Below are 25206 nucleotides of genomic sequence, written 5' to 3'. Positions count from 1 at the left end.
ATCTGAAGTTACTTGAAAAGTTTATACCCATCAGTGTTTTACAGTTTTTAGCTAAGGACCCTTAACCTTCCTTTTTAGATGTCCTGATAGCCTTCTCTCCCCTCTTCTTGATCAGTTTAAATTTATCCCTTCCTTATGTGTTTGGACTTCTTTTAGATTTTGCATGTTGAGTCTGCTGCCTGTGTGAAGTCAATCATTGCACAACTATCACTAGGTTTCAGTTTACACAGGGAGTGTATACTATAACAAGTCGAAGATACCAGATGTGAAAGACTCCCTACTCCCCACCGCCTACAATTCAGAGAGTATCAAATTCAATTATTCAAAAGCAAACACTTATGCTCTCCCAAATGATCATGCTATGTGTAAACAGGATAAACAGGTAATGGCATTCCAATAATGGGAATTTGTCAGTAACATCTAAAAACACTTTATCTGATTGGATTAGACTTTGCCATATACCAGTGTGTTTTGCTACCGCAAATACACACAAATGATTTTTTCAGCTATTTTAGCCATTTACTGAGAAATTCCACGTGATGAAGAGACATAGTAAATAATTGGATGTTCTTTTCTGCCCAGGTATTGGACTGGATCGAAAACCATGGGGAAGCCTTTCTTAGTAAACACACTGGAGTGGGAAAGTCTCTGCACAGGGCACGTGCCCTGCAGAAAAGACATGATGATTTTGAAGAAGTAGCACAGGTAAGAGGCTGAAAACTTGGAAGTTATACGCACAGTTTGTGCCTTCATGCATATTTTGTTTTCCTTTCATAGACTCCTAAGAACAAATTTTATTATTTATAGAGCTCTGTAACTCTTCTCAAATGAAATGGACAAGGATCCTATCCTGCGAAATTTAAAATCAGCCACCCGCAGATTAACAGTTCAAAATGAAAGATAGTTGTGAGAGCAAAATTGAACGATTTCTTCACAGAAGTGGAGTTGATGGAGGAGGGCTCCTGACACACGTGAAATGGGAGGCAGCATAAAGGGAGCATGCAAAATGGTACAATTCTGAGTGAGAAAAGAAGGGTGAAATAAGGAGAACAGATTGTGGGGAACAATAGGCATGAGCAGAAGAGAACTATAGGTAGAGAAAGAGCAATACAGGCCTTGAAGTTAATGATGAAGAGCTTGCATGTGATGTAGAATTGGAGGGGCAGCCAATGAAGGAACTGAGGAGAAGTTGATGTGGCTGTGTAATGCTGACAGACCACGGTCATTGGTGTGGGGTGTTGAAGCTGGAACCTCTGAAGTTTAGTGTATGAGTCTCTAGTACATGAGCTAAAAGCCCCATGGCGCTAGCAGACTCCTCAATCTCTAGATGCCACTAGATGGGGACAGAGCACCACACTAAGCAGGCATGTGTTACATACTTCCCCTAGCTGAGGAAAAGCATCCCAAGCTTCTGAGACTTTCCAGCTGATATCCCAGACGTGCCCCCACTTGTAATGCCAACAGACCCCAGTCAGCAGCGGGTGGAATTGAACCTGGGACCTTTGAAGTTTTAGTGTATGAGCCTCTATTGCAGCAATTCCCAAAATGTGGGTCGTGAGCAATCCTGAGCATGCAGAGGACACCATTTTACAAAATGGCCTCCTCCACACAGCGTGATCAAACATGCACCATACGCATGAGGTCATGTCGCACGGAGGATGGTATTTTGCTCTACAAAACGGCACCCTTCATGCAGCATGACCTTGCATGCACTGTATGTGTGAGAGATTATGCAGTCCAGAGTACGCCATTTTGTAAAGCAAAATTGCATCCTCCTTCCAGTGTGACCTGGCATGTACAGTGCATGTGAGGTCACATTGCAGGGAGGACACCATTTCTAAACTGCAACTTCCATGCTGCCTGGGGGAGTGGGAAACAACACATATGAAAATGGACTCATGCAGGGAAAAGGTTTGGGAACCGCTGCTCTATTGCATGAGCTGAAAGACTCATCAATCACCAGATGATCTAGGTGCCACTAGAGGGGGACAGAGCACCACACCAAGTAGGGATGGATTACAGTTGCAATGATGAGAAATATTCTCCCACTTATTGTGAGTAGATTAATAGATTTTAAAGCCAGAATGGACCATTATGCTCATCCTAGTCTGACCTTGTGCATAACACAGGCCACAGAACCTAATCCAGTAATTTCTGCATCAAGCCTATAACTTCTGTTTGAAAATAGTATATATTTTGGAAAGTCATCAAGTCTTAATTCAAAGACTTCAAGTGATGGAGAATTTACCATATTTCTAGGTATGTTCTTTCAATGGTTAATTAGCATCACTGTTAAAAAATGTTTACCCTATGCCTAGTCTGAATTTGTGTAGCCTTACCTCCAACCACTGGATCTTGGTGTGCCTTTTTTCTACTAGGCTAAAGAGACATCTATCAGAAATCTCTCCACCATATAGGTACTTTTAGATTATGATCCAATCTACTCTTAGCCTTTTCTTAGATAAACTACAAGATCTATTGGGATGCTGCTTCATGGCTTCCCTTTATTAAAAACTCCTAAAATGATATGCCAGAATGCAAACATTTTATTGCTAATCACATTTTGCCGTAAGTGCCTTATAAATAGAATAATGCAGTATTTATTTTGTAAATAAAGCTTATCTCAGCCTTGGTTGCTGATGGCCTTTGAGTCAGGTACTCCAGTCTCAGGGCATTGTAAATGGAAAAGTGATCAATAAATTATGTTTTATGCAGATCAGATGCTTTGCTTACATGATGGGCACAAGGTTTATTGCCCCTCAGATAGTCCCTGATCTATCATAGAAGTATGAGATGGGAAAGACCTATTAGGTCATCCAGTCCATCCTCTGACCAATGTGTGTTTGTTCCCTACAGTACCTTTTTCGGGTGTTTTCCTGGTTCAGTTTTAGATGTCCCAATCAATAGGGTTTACTCATATCCTTATGGAGACTATTTCATAGCCTGATGGAGGTCACTGTCTGGAAGTTTTTCTTGACATTCAATTTATGATTTCCCTTTCTTGATTTCCTCCCATTACTCTTGTTTATGCCCCCTTTACTGTCATAATTAATTCATCTCCTTCCTTGGCATTTACAGACTTCAAATATTGGTAGACTATTATCATGTCTCCTCTTAATTGTCTCTTAGCCATGTTATACATATTTAACTTCACTAGGCTTTTCTTATTAGTCAGTCCCTTCAGCCCCGTAATCTTTTATTACTGTCTTTCTCTGAACTCTCTCAAGTTTGTCAATATCTTCCCAGTAATCAGATGCTCAGCTATGAATGCAGTTTTCCAGAAATGGTCACACCAGAACTGTACAGTGAAGGGCTACAATGGTACCTCCTTTTCTTATGAGATGAAGCCTTTGCATTTGCAGCCTAAAATGACATTGTCTTAGGGGTCCTGATCAAAATTTTACTCAACTGGTAGCTCAGCTAAGTGGTAACTGGTTGCTCAGCCTGGCAAACTCTGAACACTAATGACTTTCAGTCTTGTGCTTTAGATACTAAGCCATGTCGCCCCTCACTTAGAAATGGTTGGCCTGGCAAAATTCCCATTAACTTCAATGGGAATAGGATCTGGGCCCTTCCTCTGGTAGATGTACATGAGAATAATGTTACTAATTTATTAGGTCTGTCTGAACTATGACATTGGAATGCAGTGTTGGCAAATGAGGTGTGGGGTTATATGTTGAGTGGGGAAATGAAAGGAATCCCACGCTTTATCCAAGGTCAAAGACTTGAAAATATAATACTCTGTGCTTTGGAAAGAGTAATAGCAGGAGTAAAGAGGAAAGGCCATAAATTTATCACACCTGGGATTCTTCTGAAGCAATGTCTCATGAGGTAGATTTTGTGGGTTGGAAATAAATCTTCCTTCTTTTCACTGAATTCATGATTTATTCTCTTATTTCCCCTAACCCTTCCCTTCTTGATTTTGGGCTTAACCCTTTAGAGTTTGTCTTCATTAGAGGGTCTTGTTTATTTTTTTATCTCAAGTGAATTAATTACCAGTTAACTCCAGGTAGTTAATATCTTTGTAAAGGCTAGCGTGGATGATCTCCTCCCTATGCTTTGTTCCAAGCTGAGCACAAATGTTTGTATGCTGGGATGAAGGATTTAGGAATATCCACACTAGCCCTTTACAAAGATTGAGTTAATTGGCAATAGAGTAACTCAGGGTAAAAACGTGCAGTGTGCACATATCCTAAAAGACTGAAGACCCATGCAGTGATATTCGGTTTTAATGATCCCCAGACATCCATTCTGCCTCATGGATAAAAATTTGTTCTCCAAAATCTCTTTTCTGTTGGTGCTCATGTGTTTGTCTCTGGCTCACACTGATACTAGCAGTTATAAGAATCAGACTGGAGTTTATCTACGAGTTTCCTAGATGTTTTCAATTGTACGTAATTAGTTCCCGCTTATGAATGCTGCTAAACTGCATATAAAGAATATTAGTGTTTCTGGGATTGCAATTTAGGCTATCTCTACACTGCACAGTTTACCGGGTTGACTGGCACCTGGGTTTGATCACCCTGGTTAGTTTACCCCAGATTTGAGCATCCCCACTGCTAAATCCTACCTGCATTACTGTGTCCTCACTGATTCTGCACTCACTTGTGTGTATCTGGAGGCATATCCCATTGTTCTTTGACGCCCTACAATTCTTTCTCAGTCAGTTGTCAGTTATGGGAGAACTTGTCTGCCCTTGGTGGTGGAGAGATTGTGAAAGGGCATTGGAGAATTATCAGCACATGAGTGATTAAGCCTGCATCCTCAATGCAAAGTGGGTGGGTTCCAGTGAGTTAAAGAGCAGCCTGGGTTCTAACCCCCAGCTAGGTAAGCTAGCCAGGTCTTAAAGCATCTCCAAACCTGAGTAAAAGATTTTTCTATGTGGACAGTAAGGGGGGTTAAGGTTAAAATCTGGGTAAGAGCCGTGGTTAAACTGTGCAGCATAGGCATACTTTTAGAGAGACCTTGTAACCTGACTGACCTGCCAGGGCACTACAATAGTACATGGAATAAGTCCTGGCATTGTGGAGATTCTTCTTATATGTATACACCTGATTAAGAAGGTCACAGATTCATCAATCTGGATGTAATGATCCAAATAGGGGTTACCCAAATGGATCTTTATAACGGATTCTGCTGTACACTGGTATACTTGGAAAATGCCAATGATTTAAAGAATAATGCATTATGGGTTTTGCAGAGCTAATTTATGGACCCTTCTCATGTGGGTACTGTTTGGCCAATGTTTATCAAAAACATAAGAATGACCATACTGGGTCAGACCAATGGTCCATCTAGCTCTGCATCCTGCCTTCTGACAGTGGCCAATGCCAGGTGCTTCAGAGAGAATGAACAGAACAGAGCAATTTCAAGGGATCCATCCCCTGTTGTCCAGTCCCAACTTCTGGCAGTTGGAGGTTTAGGGACACCCGTCCCTGTTTTTGACCATCTTTGTTAATAACCTTTGATGGACCTATCCTCCATGAACTATCTAATTCTTTTTTGAACTGCTATAGTTTGGCCTTCACAACATCCCATATTCCACAGGTTGACTGTGCATTGTGTGAAAATATTTGGAGGTTTTCCTTATTATAATTATTCTGCATAACATGTAAGGGTGGCCTATAAAATGTCTGAAGTTGGACAAAATAGCTGATGCTCTGAGTGGCCTCTCTGAACCATTCAGAACCCCGTTTTCTCTTGTGTATTTTTACAGGCCTTTTTTGTATCTCATGCGAATCTGTAGTACTTTGGCTATTTCTCAGCCAGCTAACACTGACCTATGTCTTGTCACTCCTGGAAAAGCTGCCCTTACAGCACCAGCCAGCAATAATATGAGAGGATCAGACACTAATGATTAGTTGATATCAAGGTATCATCCAAGGAAATACCACTTTGTAGATGCAGTACTTACTGGAATGACAAATAAGTACCCTCTGTTTGGGCCTAGAGTCTCTTTTATGAATGCATATGATAACCACTGTTCAGCCAATTCCCCAACTGTTACTCGTGTAAATACAAATAAGCTTCAATTTCAAAAAATACTAGCCTATCTTTCCCCAACAAGCCCTTTAATATAGAAGAATAACACTGAATATTTTTCTTTCAGAACTGAATCAGAAAATACTATGGACTGGATCATGCCCCTAGATCTCCTCATGTCTATGTGGAAGCATTGTCTACTGTAGCATTGTCTTTCTTGAACTGTCCCCTCTAGAAAGCCCCATACACTCCACACATGAGGAGTGCAACACTGTCCCACCTACCAACACTCCAAGAAATCTGCTTAGAAGTTAATAACAGCCTCAGGTTTATTAACTTCTGTGCAGAGCTTTCTGCACGCTGTGGAATCCTCTTTCACAAAGGGTACTTTGGGCAGCTCCTGGCAGGAGAAGCCCTGTTCAAACAGCTTGCCTGGATTCATGCTAATTGTTAATTAGGAGAGAGGGATGGGGGAAAACATGGAGGCAAAGGACCTCTATTTAGGATCCCCCAAAATCTCCAGTCTCGGGAGACATACAGGTTTTGTGAACCAGTTCTGAGAATGATCTGAAGCAAACTTTTCAGGAGAAACTTTTCTGAGTTTTCTAGCTCTTTTCCATGTGAGAGCAATCTGATCCCATATCATTTAGATATACTCATCACTTTGCTGGAATGAGAGAATTCATATCAGTATGTGTTTTGGCCTGTAGATGGCACTCCCTGTACATTTTGAAAAGACCTTTAGGTCTGTAAAGGGCTGAGCCAATGGTTTTGCATTCCAAGTTAATAGAATGTTGTCTTGAACTGAAATGTCAGGTGGATCCTGGCTAGCTACAATATCCCCTATAGGCCCCCTCACATCCTCAAAATACTTTGATGCCCACGGACACCTGGGAAAGCAGTCAGCCTTGGAGGTTTTTTATCCTCCTCTGCAGTAAGTGGTGCTGGTCACTTCCTAAGATTATTAATCAGTCTCCTGCCATTGCAGAGGCCTTGAGTGTTGGTACACCTCAGTCCCTTCTGTTCTCTACCAGTGGCACACAATAATTTTGTCTCCTGAGGGCTGTAATACTTTGGTCCAATTCCAGATGTTGAATTAAGTGAGTGGATGGCTGAGTGGTGTTATTGGTCTGTGATACATAGAAGGTCAGACTAGATGATCTGGTGGTCCCATCTGGGCTTAAACACTATGATTCTGTAATGTCTGGTTGCTTGTAAATGCACATTTGGGTATTCAGTGCCTAAATATAATACAGTGCTCACCACTTGTCCTTTTGTTTAGAAATTGTTTTAGCTTTGTTGAGCTGCTTCATTGCCCCATGGACCCACATCAGTTTTTCGACTATTACTGACTTTTAGGTTTAGATGCTCTAAGATTGCAATGTAAAATACCTAACGTATAGCGTGTAACAAGTGCACGTATTCTGTATGCCGTTGCTTCAGAACCTGCAAAATCATTATTTCATCCTCATCCAACCTACTATGTAAGCTAGGGGTAGACCAAAGATGTGTGGCCCCTACAGTGTGCAGAACTTGCACCTGAATCAAAATGCATCAAGTCATGGTGTTCTTATTCAGGACTAAAACATCGTCCATCTAGATACACAGATGGCCTGTATTATTTAAACTTTGAACACCATAGGATTCCTTAAAGCCTATGCCCACTGGTGAACTACTGGACGCTCTTCTAATTGTAACTATTATGGAGGAGCACATCCTGGGCACCACACCAGGAAAGATGCTGAGCTTCACAGAAAGTGATAATAAATGGACTGTGAAAAGTTACTGAGTTTCTCCTCTCCTGCTCCCTCCCTAGTATCTAATGGTTTGTTCACTTCCATGAGATCCTTTGGGAAGGGATGGTTTGAGGTCTAAACATCAGCTTTGAAATGTCTAGGCTTTCTTGAACCCACAAATTCAAATTCCCACAGATTCAACTCTGCCTTTCATTCTACTCAGACAGATAAAATAAATTCCATAGTTTACTGTGTGGGGGTGTTCAGATGAGACCTTGGAAACCAAGGGCATGTCTGTTCTATTTTGAATCAAAGATCATGTGGTATTCTTCATGTGAATAGCAGTTTGCTCTGGACTTCCTGGCTAAAATTTCCCCTTCCTCCATAGTAGTGTGCAGTACATTGGTTGTCCATCTGTCTGTCATCCTAGTTCGGAGTGGACTACATTCTGGAGGTTCTGTATGTATATAGTTTCCAAAGCACTTTGGGATTAAAAAGGTTTATAAGTGTTGATGTATTTTAAAATGTGACTAAATTCTGTTTGTCATATGAACTCCCCAATATGGTGAGTACTAGAACACCTGCAGATAAAAGTGTACTCCTATTAACTTTTAGTACTGAAATGTTCTTGAACTAGTTCAACCAAAACTCAATGAGGTTATGGGATAGTCAAGCCAAAGCTGAATTGCAAACAGCTACTTGTTTGGCCTTGGAGATCAAAATACAGTGTTTTGTCTTACAGATTCCAACTCTGCTGGATTTCAGCACTGTTAAGTTTGGCATGAAGTCCAGTACTGATTTAAAACAGGCATAATTTAAGAACTCATGTTGATAATGAGTGCTTAGTGAGTGTTGTCCCAGGGTAATTTTTGAAAGCTTTGTGGTTTGTTTGTTCACCTACCTGCATGTCTGGAGTTGATAGGAATAATTTACCAGGCATGCTGGAATTCTTCTCTTTTTAGTTGAGCTATTACAGCACAATGTGGGGTGAAAGATTGGGCCTGAGCAGGGAAAATTGAGAATTTAAGCAATCACAGGTAAGAATTATGTTTAGAGTTAGAAGAAAACTACCTAACTTTCAGTACTGCCAGTCCCAGAAGTTCAAAAATCATGAGCTTGTCCCCAAAATATCATGAAATTATTCCAGGATTCTTATACAAAGTTGCATATCTGTCTATATATTTATTTATTTCTTACCCCCACATGAAAAATTGTCGTGGTCTCAACCCACAACCTTCATATCCACAGCACAGACCTCTTCCACTTCAGATGTATAAATAAGTGGTGAGGGGAGAAAGCATGCTGGTTACTTTTTATCTGGAACAATCCTTACAAGAAGAGAAAACACACACATTTCCTGAGGGTTATTCTTGGTTTTTCTTCTGGCATGGGAACAACTTGTGGTCTATCAGTTACAGAAAGCATAACCAAATGAAACAATGCCCAGATTTGGATTGTCTGTGGGGTCTGAACCTGGAACTTCTGGATGTAAACGAATGAGCCGCTACTACTTTATCTAAAGAACCAGCTCTTTTAGCATGGAAGCAGTAGCAGAGCGTATAAGATCTAGCTACTAATAGGTGACACAGAACCCCACTATGCTAGGGCTTTTCTAAACTTCCAATGTTACAGTCACACAGCTGGAACCCTGCAGTGCTTCAGTGTAGACATTACCTAGGCCGATGCAAAGGGTTCTCCCATCAACGTAGTTAATCCATCTTCCTGCGAGGCAGTGGCTCGGTCTACAGAAGAATTCTTCCATTGGCCTAGCTCTGTCTATATGGGGACTTAGGTCAGTTTAACTATGTCACTTAGGGGGATGGATTTTTCGAGTGTGGACTAGGCCTTAGAATGTATTACCATGACACCTAATTTGCCCAGCTCCTTCTCAAAGGCTGCATGGCAAAGTGGATGAATTTTGACTCAGTTATATTAGGGTACTGGACTTTATTCTCCTCTCTTGTGACCTTGTGCAAGCTCTGAATTATCATACCCATGAATTGGGTGAATGACAGTTATCCCCCACCAGGGCAGCAGTTTGAGATGTTAGCTCATAATAAGTATTATGAAGTGTACAAAAGTATTAACAGCAATTAGTGGAAGAGCTGTGACTAGAACTCATTATCCCCATTTGCAATTTAATGCACCTTCTCCTACAGTACAGGTGGCCTCTTTCTGTATATGCTTCTGTTTACCCCATAATCTCATGACAGCTGGATCTTTCCATGAGACTACCTGAAGCAGGGGCCAATCACATTACTTGCCATAAAATCATGGGGCTCACCAATACAGTGCATTTTCAACACTCACTAGGGGCCAGCCAAACTGGTTTACCTTGGTTGGTCTGTTTCTGTCTTTAAAATCTACATATTTTAATATGCCTATAAATTCAAAACAGTGTTCCCATGACAGTCTGGTAGGAAATACAGCTATACAAGAGATACGTGTTCTTAGTCAATTCTAGAGCTGGTCAGAAAAATAAATTTTAGTTGTACAGGAAATTCTGCCATTTTGAAATTTGTTTTCATTCTGAATCAAAATGAAAAGCCAAAATTTCCCACAGCAAAAACAAGGAAAAGGAAAAAGGTTGATTTGGAACCACTGAAACATTTTAATTTGATAATGTTGAAACATTATAATTTAAAATATCACATGTATATAATATTTAAATTAATATTTGACTATAATCATCTAACCAAAATGAATTGAAATGATAAAGTTGAAACTATATTTTTACCTTATCGAAACAAATTATTCTGATAGTATTGAAATAAGAAAGGCTAAAACATTTGTTTATACTTTTCCTATTGAAAATTTTTTCAATAGCTGCACATTCCCCTGAAACATTTCTGTTTCAACGAAATTGCACTTTCAGCAAAAGACTGTGTCCAAAAAAATTGCCACTGGCTGTAATCAATTCTCCTTGTGCCATCCTTGCAGGCAGCTGGTTATCAAACTGTAGCTGTTGATTCAGGAAGATTAGTCCCCTGGATTCGGAGTTTAATTTGTTATGGTGATGGATTAGTACTGTTTGGTTGATCTCCTTTCTTGTGACTGTTGATTGTAAAGATGTTCAGTACAGGAAAAAAAAAATGAAAAACCTCTGACAGATTGAATTTGATTTGCAGTGTTGTAGCCATATTGCTCCCAGGATATTAGAGAGACCAAGTGGGTGAGGTAATATCTTTTATTGGACCAGCTTCTGTTGTTGAAAGACAGAAACTTTCAAGCAACACAAAGCTCTTTTGGGAAGGGTACCCAGATCTGAAGAAGAGCTCTGTGTGGTTCAACAGCTTGTCTCTTTCATCAGCAGAAATTGGTCCCAAAAAAGATATTATCTCACCCACCTTGAATTTGATTTGGGGTTTCATCTTTTGCTTTTGTCATTCTAATGTCAAATACAATCAAATACCCCTATGATTTTATTCCTTCATTTTGGATATCTAATCGTATTTCTGTCAGAACCTCTAAAATAGTCACCAGGAATAGTTCATAAGGTAAGTTCAAGGTGCGTGAGATAATATCTTTTTTTGTCTTGCACCAGTTTTACACTAGTGTTACATCACTGATTTCAAAGGAGTTTCACCACTGCAGACTGGCAGTAACAGAGTCAAGAATCCTCCACACTAGGTCCTTATAGTGATGCAATGTCAGGAGTAAAGCCCTTGAGTTGCACCTGCTCAGTCTCCTGGCAGCCTAACAAGTCAGCAGGCCGGTTCTTAAACCCAGCAGCAACAGTAGCTCACTGGCTGCTCAATGCATATACCTACAGATTCTCTGCCTCCCTGTGCTCACCTCATTCCAAATCTTGCTCCTTCTTTGCTCCTCCACTGCTCCAGCCTAGACCCTGCCCTGCACCCAGCCTTCTTCCAGTCCCATCCCAGCCTTGCTCTTTCCTTGGAACCAGCCCTGCTCCTGCCTTCCCTGACTCCAGGTAGTCTGGTTCTGACCCTTAGCTCTGATTCCTGGCTTTGACTCTATCTTGACCCTTGGCTCTGGCATCTGGATTCTGACTTTGGTTCTGACTGTTGGCTCTGATCTCCTGTTCTGACTTTGCGTTGACTGTGGGTTCTGGCATGCAGACTCTGACCAGTAGGCCTGACTCCTGCTCTGACCATTAGGCCTGATCACCTACGATCTGGTTCTCCTGACATGCAGTTTTCTGGTTCATTTGTCATTGTACATTACATGAAAAGTGCCATTAGCATTACCTAATATACATACCTTTTGCATGTCTATTACATGTGCTTCACTTCTATATTCATAATAAATTCTATTTATAGATCAACAAAGTTTTAAAATCGGTTGTCATGGGTGAGATTCTGATCTTGGATACAGCTATGAAGATCTGGAGCAACTCCAATGTCTTCAGTGGACGTATTCTGGAATTATACTAATATAACAGAGATTATAATCCTAAAATATCTAAATTTTAATTCACTTGTTGATTAAAATTCAGGTAATTCTGCAGTTAATATTAACTACATCTTTTCTCTGTGAGAGCCTGATCCTTCATAGGCAAGCCCCAAGAACACACTGTTTTATGTTGCTGTGTTGTTTGCAAAATTTAGTCATCTTTGATTAGTGGCTGTTGAAGAGCATTACCACATGCAACATCTCAAATTCAGCTCCTTTCAGTCCCTCCCTCTTATCCAGTGAAGGAGATGGAAGATTTGCATAAGTAAAGACAGCAAAATTTGACCTGTCATGTAAGCTTCATTTTTAATGCGGTGATGATAATTATGGAGACAAAATTGCATAATTTGCAAAAAGCAAGAGCACTAACACCAGGAGGTATTTCTGAATTGTCACTGAACATTTGCACAGGTGTTTTTCTAACATGGCTACATATATTAGTATTCAGCAAATATAATGGCAGCCCACACACACTCAAAAACAGTCACACAATGCTTATTGGCATTCACTCCCCATTATTAGTCCATTTCATTCAAAGCATAGGGGTGCTTTTTCCCCTCATTGTGTGCGCTTAACTCCCACTGACTCGAGTCACACAAGCATCTAGGGGAGGATGAACCCCCACTACTTATTATATAGACCCCACTGAACAGAAACTAGTCAGAAATAATTTCTCCCACACACACACATATTAAAAGGATCTTTGTGATTGATTGATTGATTGATTCATCCTCACAACTGACTGAAATTAAAACTGCAACCCTCATCTTCAATGTGTTAGCCTCAGGGGTGCAATGAATAGCATATACATGTCATTGAAATGAACAGTTTCTATTTAGAATTGAAAGATGTATTGGACGTACAGGATTAGGTTTTCAGTGATGACTCCTTTTTTTGCCAATTTTTCCTTGTCACTACATATCCTATAATTTAGATATATAACTGTCCACAAACCAGGTAACTGAGCACCTAATTTGTATTTATGTAGTGCTTATAATGTGCTAGGTACCATGCTCCAAAAAGCTTACAATTTACATAGAAAATATAAAGGGGAAGAAGGTACTGAATGACATAAAGTGTGGGGTTTTTTTCCAGGCATAATTAATTTGTGCCCACACAAAGTAGGCTGAATTGAGACTCCCTTTAGAACTAATGACCCAGTGTGTAAGTTTAGCGCTACTAGTTCAAAACAGTGCAGGGCAGCATTAAGTGAACTCATGCTGTCCCTGTGCTATAAGGAATAACAATCAGTGACTCATTTCACACTGTGGCAAGCTGCCCTACTGGCATTTGTTTGGCAAGGGTATCAGAACATCTCTGGCAGTAACTCTTATTCTGTGCTGGGGCAAAATTATTTAATGCATATGGAACTATTGGCTGCATTCATGTGCCACTTCTGCTATCATAGGTTCACAATTCGATGGGACAGAAAGTGATACCACAATACAGGGAGCTCTGTAAAGCTGTGAGCCAAGAGCTGATAATGCAGCCTAGTCACTAAAGTATGTGCTTTGCAGAGGTTGGTAATTGGGTCACTAGGTCATTTTAACAGAAGTAAATTGAATGTCTTTGCTGTGATACACACATGGGGCAAAATGAGACACTGAGGCCATTGGGAGTTTTGTGCATATATACAGTACAAAGGCAGAATCTTGATCCATAAAATGGAATAGAGACGCAGTATAAAGAGTTTATTATTTTTGATGTGACATTTACATCTATACAGAATGCACACAGCCCTGATTAAGCACTGTACAAAATAACTGCACAGCTATTATAAGGCAGCAGCTTCCAACACATGGCAATTGTTGCCACAACATTACACAATGGCCAGCTATTGCAATCAATACACTACTTTGTGGGCTGGAACAGGGGTGTGATTCCCATGCACCCACTTCACCAGCCACTTAATCTGTGTAGCTGCAGACTGATCAGTCATAGCCGCACTTCCCCAGTCGCACACCCAGTACCCTGTATTGTGCTGGCTCATGTCTCCTATGCTTTGGTGTATATTTCACTCCTTCATGTTTCCTATGCTTTGGCATGTAGTTCACCCTTTACGTTCTGTACTGTATATGCCAGAGATGGGCAACTGATGGCCCGGAGGCTGCCTCTGGCCCACCAGATAATTTTTTTTTGGCCCGCCACAGCCCAGCTCAGGGCAGGCAATCCTGCAGTACTGGGGCTGGAGGGGCATCATGGGGAGGTGCCCACCTGTGCACAGATGGACATGTCACATGACGTTGTGGCAAGAGCCAACAGGCTGGCACAGGAAGCCAAGGCCAGCCCACAGGACAGGAGCAACCACTGTAGGGTGAGTGCAAGGCAGGCTTTCTCTCCAGACCCCCGCCTCCCATCCCACAAAAGCAGGACCTGATTCTAACCCCACACACCATCCTATGTCACAACCCCTGGCTTTCCAAAGGGTTTTAGTGGATTTTGTGGCTTTATAGTACCATAAAGTTGCCTACTGCTGTATATGCAATACCTGCATTATTCAATGAGGCTCTCGTTACTGCCTCTGCATAGGCCTGATGCCCAGTTGTCAACGGCAGTAACATATGTATTCCACATACTACACCATTTCAACACATGGAAATCAGAGAGTCTTTGAGCCTGATCCTTCACGATCTTACACTTCGTGTTGCAATTTACATGAGTGCAAAGAGGGTGTAAATGCCTGTCAAATCAGAAGAGTAGCATTTCACAGGTGTGAATTACTATACAAGGCAGTGGAGTTTCAGGCGCTTTGTGTTTTTATTTTTGTACAATATGTATAAAAAAGGATTTCTAAAAAGTAGTTATTGCAAGCACAGTTTTTTCTCATTTAAATTAAGCCCATTTTATACTCCCAAAATGGCATAAAGAGGTTCTAATGTAAATGAGAATCAGGCCCATTTATCTGTTTATCTGTACTGTCTGTCTCTGTCTATTTCTCCATCAGAATAGATATATATGACAGAGACAATAATTATTTTATGTATTCAGCCATGGAGCCTGGCCCATAAGAGCAAATGGGGAATGAAGCACCCAAACTACCACTCTCATGAACCACTTCCGCACCTTAGGCAGGTGCATTTTAAAGTCAAACTGGTTCAGGTTGAATTGATTTTATCCACAGAAAATGTTGATTTTGCGGAAACTGCACTTTCTATGGAAAAATCATTTTGACAGAAAATACATGACCCGCTCTAGTTTCAGGCTGTTTGCAGATTCAGGCAGGCATCCTGGCACTGGCTACAATTGGGTCACATTTTCAAACTTTTTATGTTTTTAACAAAAGCTAAGATTCTTCCCTCATCACATCACTCCAGGAGATGGAGCCTTAGTCACAGACCTATACTAGAAATGTTTTAATTTGGTCCTGTGTCTTACAAATGACATTCCTCTTAATACACCTCGGAATGCCATTAGCCTTTTTTGCAATTGCATCACACTGTTGGCTCATGTTCAGATCCTTTTCAGCAGTATTATTGCCTAACCAGTTATTCCGCATTCTCTGTTTGTGCATTTCATTTTTCCTTCTTAATCTAGAACTTTGCACTTGTCTTTACTGAATTCCATCTTGTTGATTTCAGACCAATTCATCAAGGTCCTTTTGAATTCTATTCCTTCCTCCACAGTGCTTGCAACCCCTTCCAATTTGGTGTGATCAATGAATTTTATAAGTATGCTCTCCACTCCATTATCATGAATGAAAATGTTCAAAAGTACACGACCCAGGACAGACCCCTGCAGGACCCTACTAGATAATACTCCCAGACTGACAGAGAACCATTGATAACTACCCTTTGAATATGGTTTTTCAATCAGATATGCACCCACTTAATAGTAATTTCAACTAGACAACATGTCCCTAGTTTGCTTATGAGACTGTCATGTGGAACTGTGTCAAAAACCTTTCTAAACTCAAGAAATAGAATGTCTACTGCTTACCCCCTATCCATTAGACCGGTAACCCTGTCAAACAGGAAATTTAGTTGGTTAGGCATGATTTGTTCTTGACAAATCCATGTTAGCTATTACTTATTACCCTATTGTTAAGGATAAGATTATGTCACAGAGGTCACAGAAGTCATGGATTCTGTGACTTCCAGAGACCTACGTGACATTTTCTGCTTCAGCTCTGGGGCGGTGGGGCTGGAGCTGTCAGCTGGAGATGGCGCTGTGGGTGGTGGGGGGACCCCGGAGCACTGAGCCTCTGTGAGTGGCGGGGGGTCTCTGAGCCGCTGGCCTTGCATGGTGATGGGGGCCCCGCAGACACAAAATTCCCAGCTGTGGCCTTGCAGCTCCCAGCCGCTGTGGGCTAAGGATCTCAGGATTTGGCCCACGGACTTTATAGCAGAAATTTTGGTAGACCTTCACCAGAGAGGCAGTGCCTCAAATGGATGCATTGTTAATGGATACATGTTACATGCCAAAAATCAATACATTTTATAACTTCAGGGCTTCTGGTGGGAATACAGTTCAGTACCAAATTTCCCAGCATAAATCATTGCTAAAGTATATTTAGCTCAAATCATGGTGGTCTTCTAATACAAGTCAGAAATCAATAAATGTTATATTTCTAAATCTTTGGTTGCAATTACGTATAATCTCTACTGAATTTCACACTATGGATTATTTTAAAAATACACTCCATCTAAATCCTGTCTGACCAGCATACAGGATGTTAATCAATGATAGAAACATTTCCAAGATGTTTAATTGAAAATGGGAATTGAATATGAAATATGGTTTATATTTATGGAGGAGTGAAGATACAATTGTATTCCTTTGTGTTTGTCCATTGAGAATATGCTGTATGTCTTACTCACTTCTGTGGAAGATTTTAATTTTGTTACACTACAGGTAAAAAAAAGAATACCTTACCTTATTTTGCCTTTAAGAAGGCACCTAAGATTAAATTTATTTGGTGGGTGAGCCATCAGGACAATTCACATGTCATGGAAATAACAGTGGCAAAAAATTGGTTTATAAATCTAGTAAGATTCAGAGAATGGTTCCTATTCATTTGAAACAAATTCCAATGTGTAAACTATGACAGAAAGCTGAATTAATGTTGACAGGTAGGAGCCTCTGAATCCAAAGGCACTCTTCTCACTGGCCTGCTCCTAAGGGCACTGAACTGGAATGGGGAGAGAAAACTTAAAAGATTTTTTTAACTTTAGTTGAAACTGTGGGGTGAAAAAAAACATTAAGTGGATCTTCACTGTGGGTTGTATTGGCACCTTGTGATCCAGCCTACGTAAACAGCACACTCAGCGAGTTACAGTTCAGTTCCTGCTTTCTCTTTATTCCAGGTGCTAAGTGAGCTGTGCCAGTCTTTTCTTGACACATCTTAGTCTTCTTTGAGTGATTGTGCATGTGTACTCCACTTGTGGTGTGCGCACATGCCCCGCGCACAGTTGTCAGAAAATTTTCCTTCAGTGATGATAACCATCAGCGTGGCTCGAACGCATTCTGTTGCCACATGCCACTGTGCACCAGTATAAAGGACCCAGCTGACCCCCACATCTCCTTCTTACCATCCATGATGGAATTGTTCGACTTGTTTTAGCAAGTGCTCTCAGTGTACTCGTATTTTTTTTCACTACGTTCAGCGCCAGATCATGAGAGGCTGTGTGCAGCTATGGAGAGTTGTCGTGCAAGGAACCTCCCTTCGCCTGGTAGGGCTGCACGAGGTTCTCTCACAATAGCAGAATCTGTGCTCCCTGTTCTTTAGGGAATGCACTGGGGGGGATGAAGGGGATAGGGCCATGGTCCCATCTCATCCAAACCTTCCATTCCATTCTATGGATTGGAGCTAACATAGTATGTTGGGGGAAACAATCTGCATTGAGGAATAGTCCTGGGATGCATTGTGCTTGCCAGAGGCATAATCTCTCAGGATTCCTCTTGAAGCAGTGCAGCTCGGCCCTGCCCTTCAGGCTGGCCTGTGACTTAATTTACCACAGTGTAGCCTGAACTAGCCTCCAGTTTTGAACCAACACCCAAGGGGCCCTCAAACATCAGTTGCCTGGTAGAGGTGGCCTTTTAACTTAAGGTAAAATAAAATGCACTGGAAATCTTGACGTTCCTTTAAAGTGATCACTTCAGAGAGAAATGTGTCTGTTGGAGATGTCTTTAGTGCAGATGTCAGTATCTGTTTCTCACCTTTCAGCATATATATGGAAAACATAACCATGGTGTTGTGTATTCACAATATTGCTTTTTATTCTTACAGAAATGTTCATTGTCGTGCGGCTATAGGGGATGCATAAGTGCAGCTAAAAGTTTTAGGGACAGTAAAGGCAAGATTTTGCCACCTTTGCTCATGTTGAGTAGTGCCTCATTTGCTGAGTAGCCCCACTGAAGTCAAGGTACTCTTCAGTGTGATGGTGGCAGAATCTGGCCTTATGGTACAATTGTTTAGATGTAGCTGAGACTGAGGCGAGGGGAAAGAGGAGTGTGTGAGAGACAGAAATGGGTGGGAGGGGTCGTATAGAAATGTCTGTCTTGCCTTCCCATATTAAACAGGACTTAGAAGAATGGACAGATTGGTGACAAAACTAGCCATTTTACAAAATCCACATTCTTTTTATATTTCTTTAATGTCTGCACAGCTGCCTGTCTTATTTGGTGCTCACTTTTCCCAGCACTGCTGTCTAACCAAAGCCTCTCAGTATTGTTGTCACTATGTCTTTGAAATCTTCAAATGCTTAGTGCAATATTAGACACAAAAATGCCTGAAGTTATTCCAATTCAAGAGTCTGGCAGTACTTGATAAAGCTGTAATGATTCTGCTCATGTCTGCAGGGCTCAGAAAATATGTGAACTGAGCCTTTGGGATAGAAAATAATACCTTGCCCTCCCAGATTGCTGCTCCCCTCTTGAGCTGCCATGCTTTTTCTTGCCTCCCTAAAGAAGCAATTGAGCCTTGCTATGAACTAGCTGTGTATGCTGGTGGCATTTATCATTTGAGGTGCTGTCATACTGCTATGCTTCCCTCCTGCCAGCTTGGGTCATCACATTCTCATCTTCCCCACAAAAGAAAAGGCTTTCTTCAGCTCTGATGAACCTTTTCTAGCTGTTCAGTTATCTAGCAGTCACTTGAGCAAGTCCCATTTATTCAGTCCACTGATCACCCAATTATCAGTCAGCTCCAGGGATGATATTCCAGGTTTACAGTACACTGACTACACCACAGCAACAAACAATACCAAATATTATAGGCTCTTTCTGCCTTACGTAAAGACAATTCAGTTTCATGTTCAACTCCAGTACTAATTTATGGTGGCATTACAGCTGATGGGCTATGATGTGGTTTCGTCATTTACCATTGTTATTACTCACTTCCCTTTGGTTTTTATCTCACAATGCTATTTTCAATGGAAGATGAGAACAAGCAGCTTTTATGTATATTATCAATGATGAAATGATGGGAGTAAACTTGGCAAATGATCATTGACTTCAGAGAACTTCTCTTCTTCCTACGCGTGCCCAATTCTGTAAAATATTAAAACAACAAACTTTCTGCTGGAATATTTTCATTAACATTTAATATTTTATCACATGGTTCTTTTCCCCACCCATTAGGATGCCACAACTTTTTGGGAGTGTATTCTTAATCGTGTCCACTGGTCTTTTCCCCACAACTCCCGGGTACTCTAGTACCCATTCCCATCTACCATAGCATCCACTGAGCCTACCCATTAAATAGACACCCTCTCACTGAAGTTCCACAGTGAGGTGAAGTTGTGATTCTATGGGCTATGAGATGAAATCCACTAAAACATATTTTTAGAGGAAAGGGAGAAAGTTTGGAGGTGAAAATTCTGAGCAGCCATAGCTGTGCCATTTTTTTTTTTTTTTTTTTTTTTAGTACAATGAGAGATTAAAAAAAAAAAAACTTCCCTAATTAAAACAAAAAATTATTTCAAACTTTTTTTAAAAGCATCTCTATAGTTGAACCATCTGGCAGTTAGAAGGTTTAAATTTAGCAGGGGAATGGTCCCTTGCTGAAAATAAATACATTTGAGTGTTTAGGTAAAAATTACATTTAATTTAACCTAACAAGTAGTCGCTGAAAATAGCACTATGCTGATGTCCAGCACCGCCTAAGTGCCACTTAAACCTCCAAAATAGGGTTTTAGTGGTGCAAGACCTTTGTAGTAGTATTCAGCCCTGAGATGAATTTCATCCTGATAAGGTGTAGCACCTGAGAAATCTCGACTGTTCTCTGTGTATCTTCATACTAGCTGTATGGCGGCTCATTCTTGGGCAGATTGAGTGCAATCACAAGAATGTATCAAAATATGTATGCAAAAGTGCCACAGTTAACTTAATTTTGGCATTTCCTGACTTGTGCGCTTACATATATTTGTTTGTAATGAGATTATTAGAATTGGTCAGATTTTTTTTAAAGTTGACTTCAATGGAGCTATGCCAGTTTATACCAGCCGAGAACCTGGCCTGCTCTGTGTGTGACATTTCTTATCTAAAGTGGGGACTTAGCTTAAGGGGGCAACTACGGTATTGTTTCTATGACTAGTCCAAAATAGAAAGAGAAAAATCAAATCATGGAAAATTAATCTAATAGTGCAAAGCTTCTTGTTAAATAGCATATATCCAGCTGTTAATAGTTAGTCTTAATTACTTTTTTGGAATGAAGGGTTTAGGTAAATATCATATCTAGATTTTCATATAGCATTTGTTATAATGACTCAAGCATCTTACTTTTAAAAATCATAAAATAAATTCAAATTGTCTTGGGTGTGAACTCCCGTGGGAAGATCCTAAGCAGAGGGTAAAGATATATGGCAAAATATCAAGTTCTAGGAGGTGCCGCAGGGATCAGTATTTGGTCCATCTTATTTTATAGCTTCCTAAAGACTGATTTTACCATCCTGGCTCACGTTGAGAAGCACCTTACTCCTCGAGTAGCCCCATTGCATTCATAGATCTACTCAAAGAGCCAGGCACTAATCAAGGTGAGACTGGTGGCAGAATTGGGGCCTTAATCATCTAGAAGATGGAGTAAACATCATGCTCCTGAAATTCACAGATGTTACTAATTTGGGATGGGTTTCAAACACCTATGAGGAAAGAGAAAACACATATTGACCATGAGACATTAAGACATTAGAAACGTGGGCAGAAAATAATAGAACGGTATTCAACTTGAATAAGACAGCTAATATAGCTGTAGAAAAATAATTCAAAACATAGTACTCAATGATAGGGAGAAATCTGGGGAGTGGTGATTGTGACTGAAAGTTGTGATGACAGGAAACAGCAAATTAGATGTGAACTTGCAATTAGATGTGATCGGAGAAAAGGCCAGTGCAGACGTAGGCTGCGTAGGCAAAGGAATCTTGTCGTGGATTTATGAGACAATATTCCCTTTCTATAAATCTCTGATGTGACTGCATCTGGAATATTACACTCAGTTCTGGGCATGTCATTTCCTGAAACATATTGACAAATTGAAAGGTGTTCAGAGAACAGCAACAAATTTGTGGGAGGGTTATGGGACTGATCTACAAGAAAAGTTTCAGATGTCCTGACTAGGTGCTTGATTCATCAAGTTACTTAAGCATGTCACGTTTAAAGGTAAAGGTAAGCAAGTTCTTGAATATCATGCTAAATTGGGGCCTATGTGAGTGGGAGAAAAGGACATCGCACACTCCAGACATTTAAAGGGTATAAACATCAAGCAAGGTAATACAAGGAAATAAAACTGGGACTAATGAGTCAGAATTTTGAAAAGGATGATTTAGACTGCATATAAGGAAAAATATCCTGACCAAAAATGTTGTCTGTAAATAGTCTCCTGAGGGAGCTGATGGAAGCCCTATTGCTTTGGACATTTAAAAGGAGTCTGAAGAAGACTCTAATCCTGTACAACAGGGAATGATCCTGCCCTGGCAGGGAGATTGACTGCATGATCTAGGATAGATCTGTCATTAACTTCTGTGACTATAATGCTTTCTCGATCTGGTTTGAATTACAGCAATAAAACATGAGTAAGAATACAGATCTTGATTTGATTATGTCAAACTCAAACCAAATGAAATCACAGATTATATCATCATCTTGCATTTATCCTTTGACCTTCTTAGGGGAGGGGGGATTTTGATAAAGATAGATGCAGCCTTAATTTCCTAATTTATTTATCACAGAAATACTTCATTGTGGTCATTCTTTTTCATTGTAAAATACTGAATCATTATACTGTTTCCAACCAAAGATTTAGTGTGAGATGTATGTTCTTTTCTGCATTTAACCTCAGAAAAACACTGGAGCTATTTTTAACAAGGGAGCTTAACGGAAATAGTGGGATAGTGGTAAGAGGTGAGAGTAATTTCTTGGAGATGCAACATCATCTTAAATCCAAAGCTGACTGCAAAGAATTACAAAGTGACTTCACAAAACTGGATACAATACTCCAGATGAGGCCTCATCAATGCCGAATAGAGGGGCATCCCTCGATCTGCTGGCAATGCTCCTACTAATGCAGCCCAATATACCGTTAGCCTTCATGGCAATAAGGGCACACTGTTGACTCATATCCAGCTTCTTGTCCACTATAACCCCCAGGTCCTTTTCTGCAGAACTGCTGCTTAGCTAGTCGGTCCCCAATCTGTAGCAGTGCATGGGAATCTTCCATCCTAAGTGTAGGACTCTGCACTTGTCCTTGTTGAACCTCATCAGATTTCTTTTGGCCCAATCCTCCAATTTGTCTAGGTCATTCTGTGTCCTCCTATCGCTATCTTCCAACATATCTACTACTCCCCCCAACTCAGTATCATCTGCATATTTGCTGAGGGTACAATCCATTCCACCCTCCTGATCATTAATGAAGATGCTGAAGAAAACCAGCCCCAGGACCGACCCCTGGGGCACTCCACTTGTTACCAGCTGCCCAACTAAACGTGTTAATTTGGCTGAAATTTCTTTTTGGAGGAAAAAACAAAGAGTTCAGGCAATGTTGAAACATCCCATTTCAATATTTTCAGATATTTACATCTTGCATTTTGAAATTGTTTATTCCATTATATATTATAAAATAGAAACATTGAAATCAGAATGATACATTTTGATTGATCTGAAATGAAAAACATTACAGAATTGTCCTTCATGGATAATTTTGAAATGTTCAGGTTTTGTTCTGATTCAAAACAAAAACAAATGTTAAAATTTCAAAATGTTTTGCGAAATAGAATAATTGTCCTCATGCCAGCTGTATTAACTACAGCAGCGTGGTGCTACCACCCCATTGTAATGGGGTTTGGGTCCATGTGTCAACTGTACAAAGGTGATGCTAAATGAAACAGACCGGGAAAGGACTGCTCACTGTTCTACAAATAGTTAACTTGCCCAACACCAGTGTTGAGAGAGGGGGTGTCAGTTAATGTTCGTTTCAATTTATTTACTTTTTTCATGAAAATGTCTTCTCTCTGTTCTGCTTGAGGGACTCAGTTTGGATATTCTGTATTCATTAAAATGATGTCTCCATGTATGCAAAGAGAGAGAGAAAGCAGATCAGAGAGGAAAAACTGAGTCCTGAGATTTTGACTTTTATTTATGTTTAAATGAATGCACAAGGAGGTATACAATGTAGTGGCAGGCTATGAAATGTCAGGCCACTTTTTTCATAAGTAGTCTTTTATTTATCTCCTATAGTATATGGAATCCTTAATAAATTATTAAAAAAATAATGGAGTGAATGTTGATATCTGACCCCGTAGGAATATCAGCTAACAAACATTTCTGATTATGAATGGAGGAATAGATTTTTTTAACTGCGACCTTTTCCATAATCATATTTGCTCTTTCTTGTAGGTAGAAAATAAAAATAGAAATAAAACCCTGATAGTTCTTTCTGAAATGAATTCCAAAAGCACAAATTAGAGAGATTTCCATTCTGAAGCCTGAAGTGTTTTTCATTTTCTTGTGATTGCAGATTTCATGGGTTTCAGCAGGTGATTATGCAAAGATTAGTACAAAAAGGTTATTAAGAGATTTGAGAAGAAAATTAGTTTTGTGCTTGAAATGGCACCTAAGCGCTACATACTGCCATTTAACTGATCAGTGGGATAGAATTTTGAGGATTTCCACATTATAGGCAGTTATTTTGGGGGTTAATGCATTGTTAGGGGGGGAAAAATCTTATATCAATAAGAAAAACCTTCAAGGGTCAAATAAAAAATAATCCAGCAGAAGATTATTACCCAATGAAATTGTTACTGTTGTTATTTAACAGGCAACTGTCTCCCACAGATCCACATATGAAAGGGACTTTCAGCATGTGGATCTGCCCTGAAAAAAAGGGATTAGTTCCCTCTGTAGCATCATCTTCCTGCCTGCTCAGGACTCCATAGAGAACCTTCTGTAGGTGTGCCAGCAACAGTAATTTCACCCACAGGCTGCTTTAACTCTTACATGGTTTCCCCTTACTGCTCTTTAACTCCACTTTAAGGGAAGATTATGGGTGTACTGGCTAACAAGGAAAGTCCTGGTAGCACAACTTCAGTGCAGTCACTGTACCTGGAAGCAAAGTGAGGGAGCAGGGAATCTTGTAGGTTCTGCAGAGACACAGGTCTGGTGCTTCTGATGAATCCTTCAAGATGAGCATGGTTATTTGGCAACCGGGTGGATTTTGGACCTCCTTTTTTAACTTGGGGGCAGTGAGGGGTAGGCAGGGGTGTTCAGAAAAGCTCCCCATGGGGCAACTCATTTATTTTTTCATCCTCCCAGGATCCCTTCTTTGGATTTTCACTACGTGATGGGGGGTGATCTGATCCATTATTATTCAGATAGAACCAAAAGAGCAGGCGGAGCTTCGAGCAAATAAGACAAGGTCTCTGCCCTGAAGAACTTACAGTCTAAATAGAAAAGGCACTGAAGAGGGATATGGGATGGCACATAAGAAAGCAAGTGAAACAGCAATGACATAAGACACAACTTGTTAGCTTCACCTTAGATGGATTTTTGATTAGCACTCTTTAGCTGGTGGGATGGGGAGAGCTAATTTTCTGCGAAAAGTGTGTTCTAAAGAAGGACTTGGAGGTAAAGATTGATCTACAAT

General features: G+C 40.4%; 1 protein-coding gene across 1 annotated transcript in view; it reads left to right on the top strand.

Annotated features, from left to right (window-relative positions):
- KALRN (kalirin RhoGEF kinase) overlaps positions 1–25206 on the top strand; it is a 608200-nt gene that overhangs the window by 358064 nt on the left and 224930 nt on the right. Inside the window, exon 10 of the mRNA XM_067549620.1 lies at positions 583–705. Coding sequence (XP_067405721.1) covers positions 583–705 — 123 coding nt within the window. The remainder of the gene's footprint in view (positions 1–582; positions 706–25206) is intronic.

This window comes from Emydura macquarii, unplaced genomic scaffold, assembly GCF_026122565.2.
Source record: "Emydura macquarii macquarii isolate MOO-44397 ecotype Brisbane River unplaced genomic scaffold, CSIRO-AGI_Emac_v2 contig_1253, whole genome shotgun sequence".
Lineage (NCBI taxonomy): Eukaryota > Metazoa > Chordata > Testudines > Chelidae > Emydura > Emydura macquarii.
Note: the sequence above shows the minus strand (reverse complement) of the source record. Positions and strands in the feature narration are given on the sequence as shown.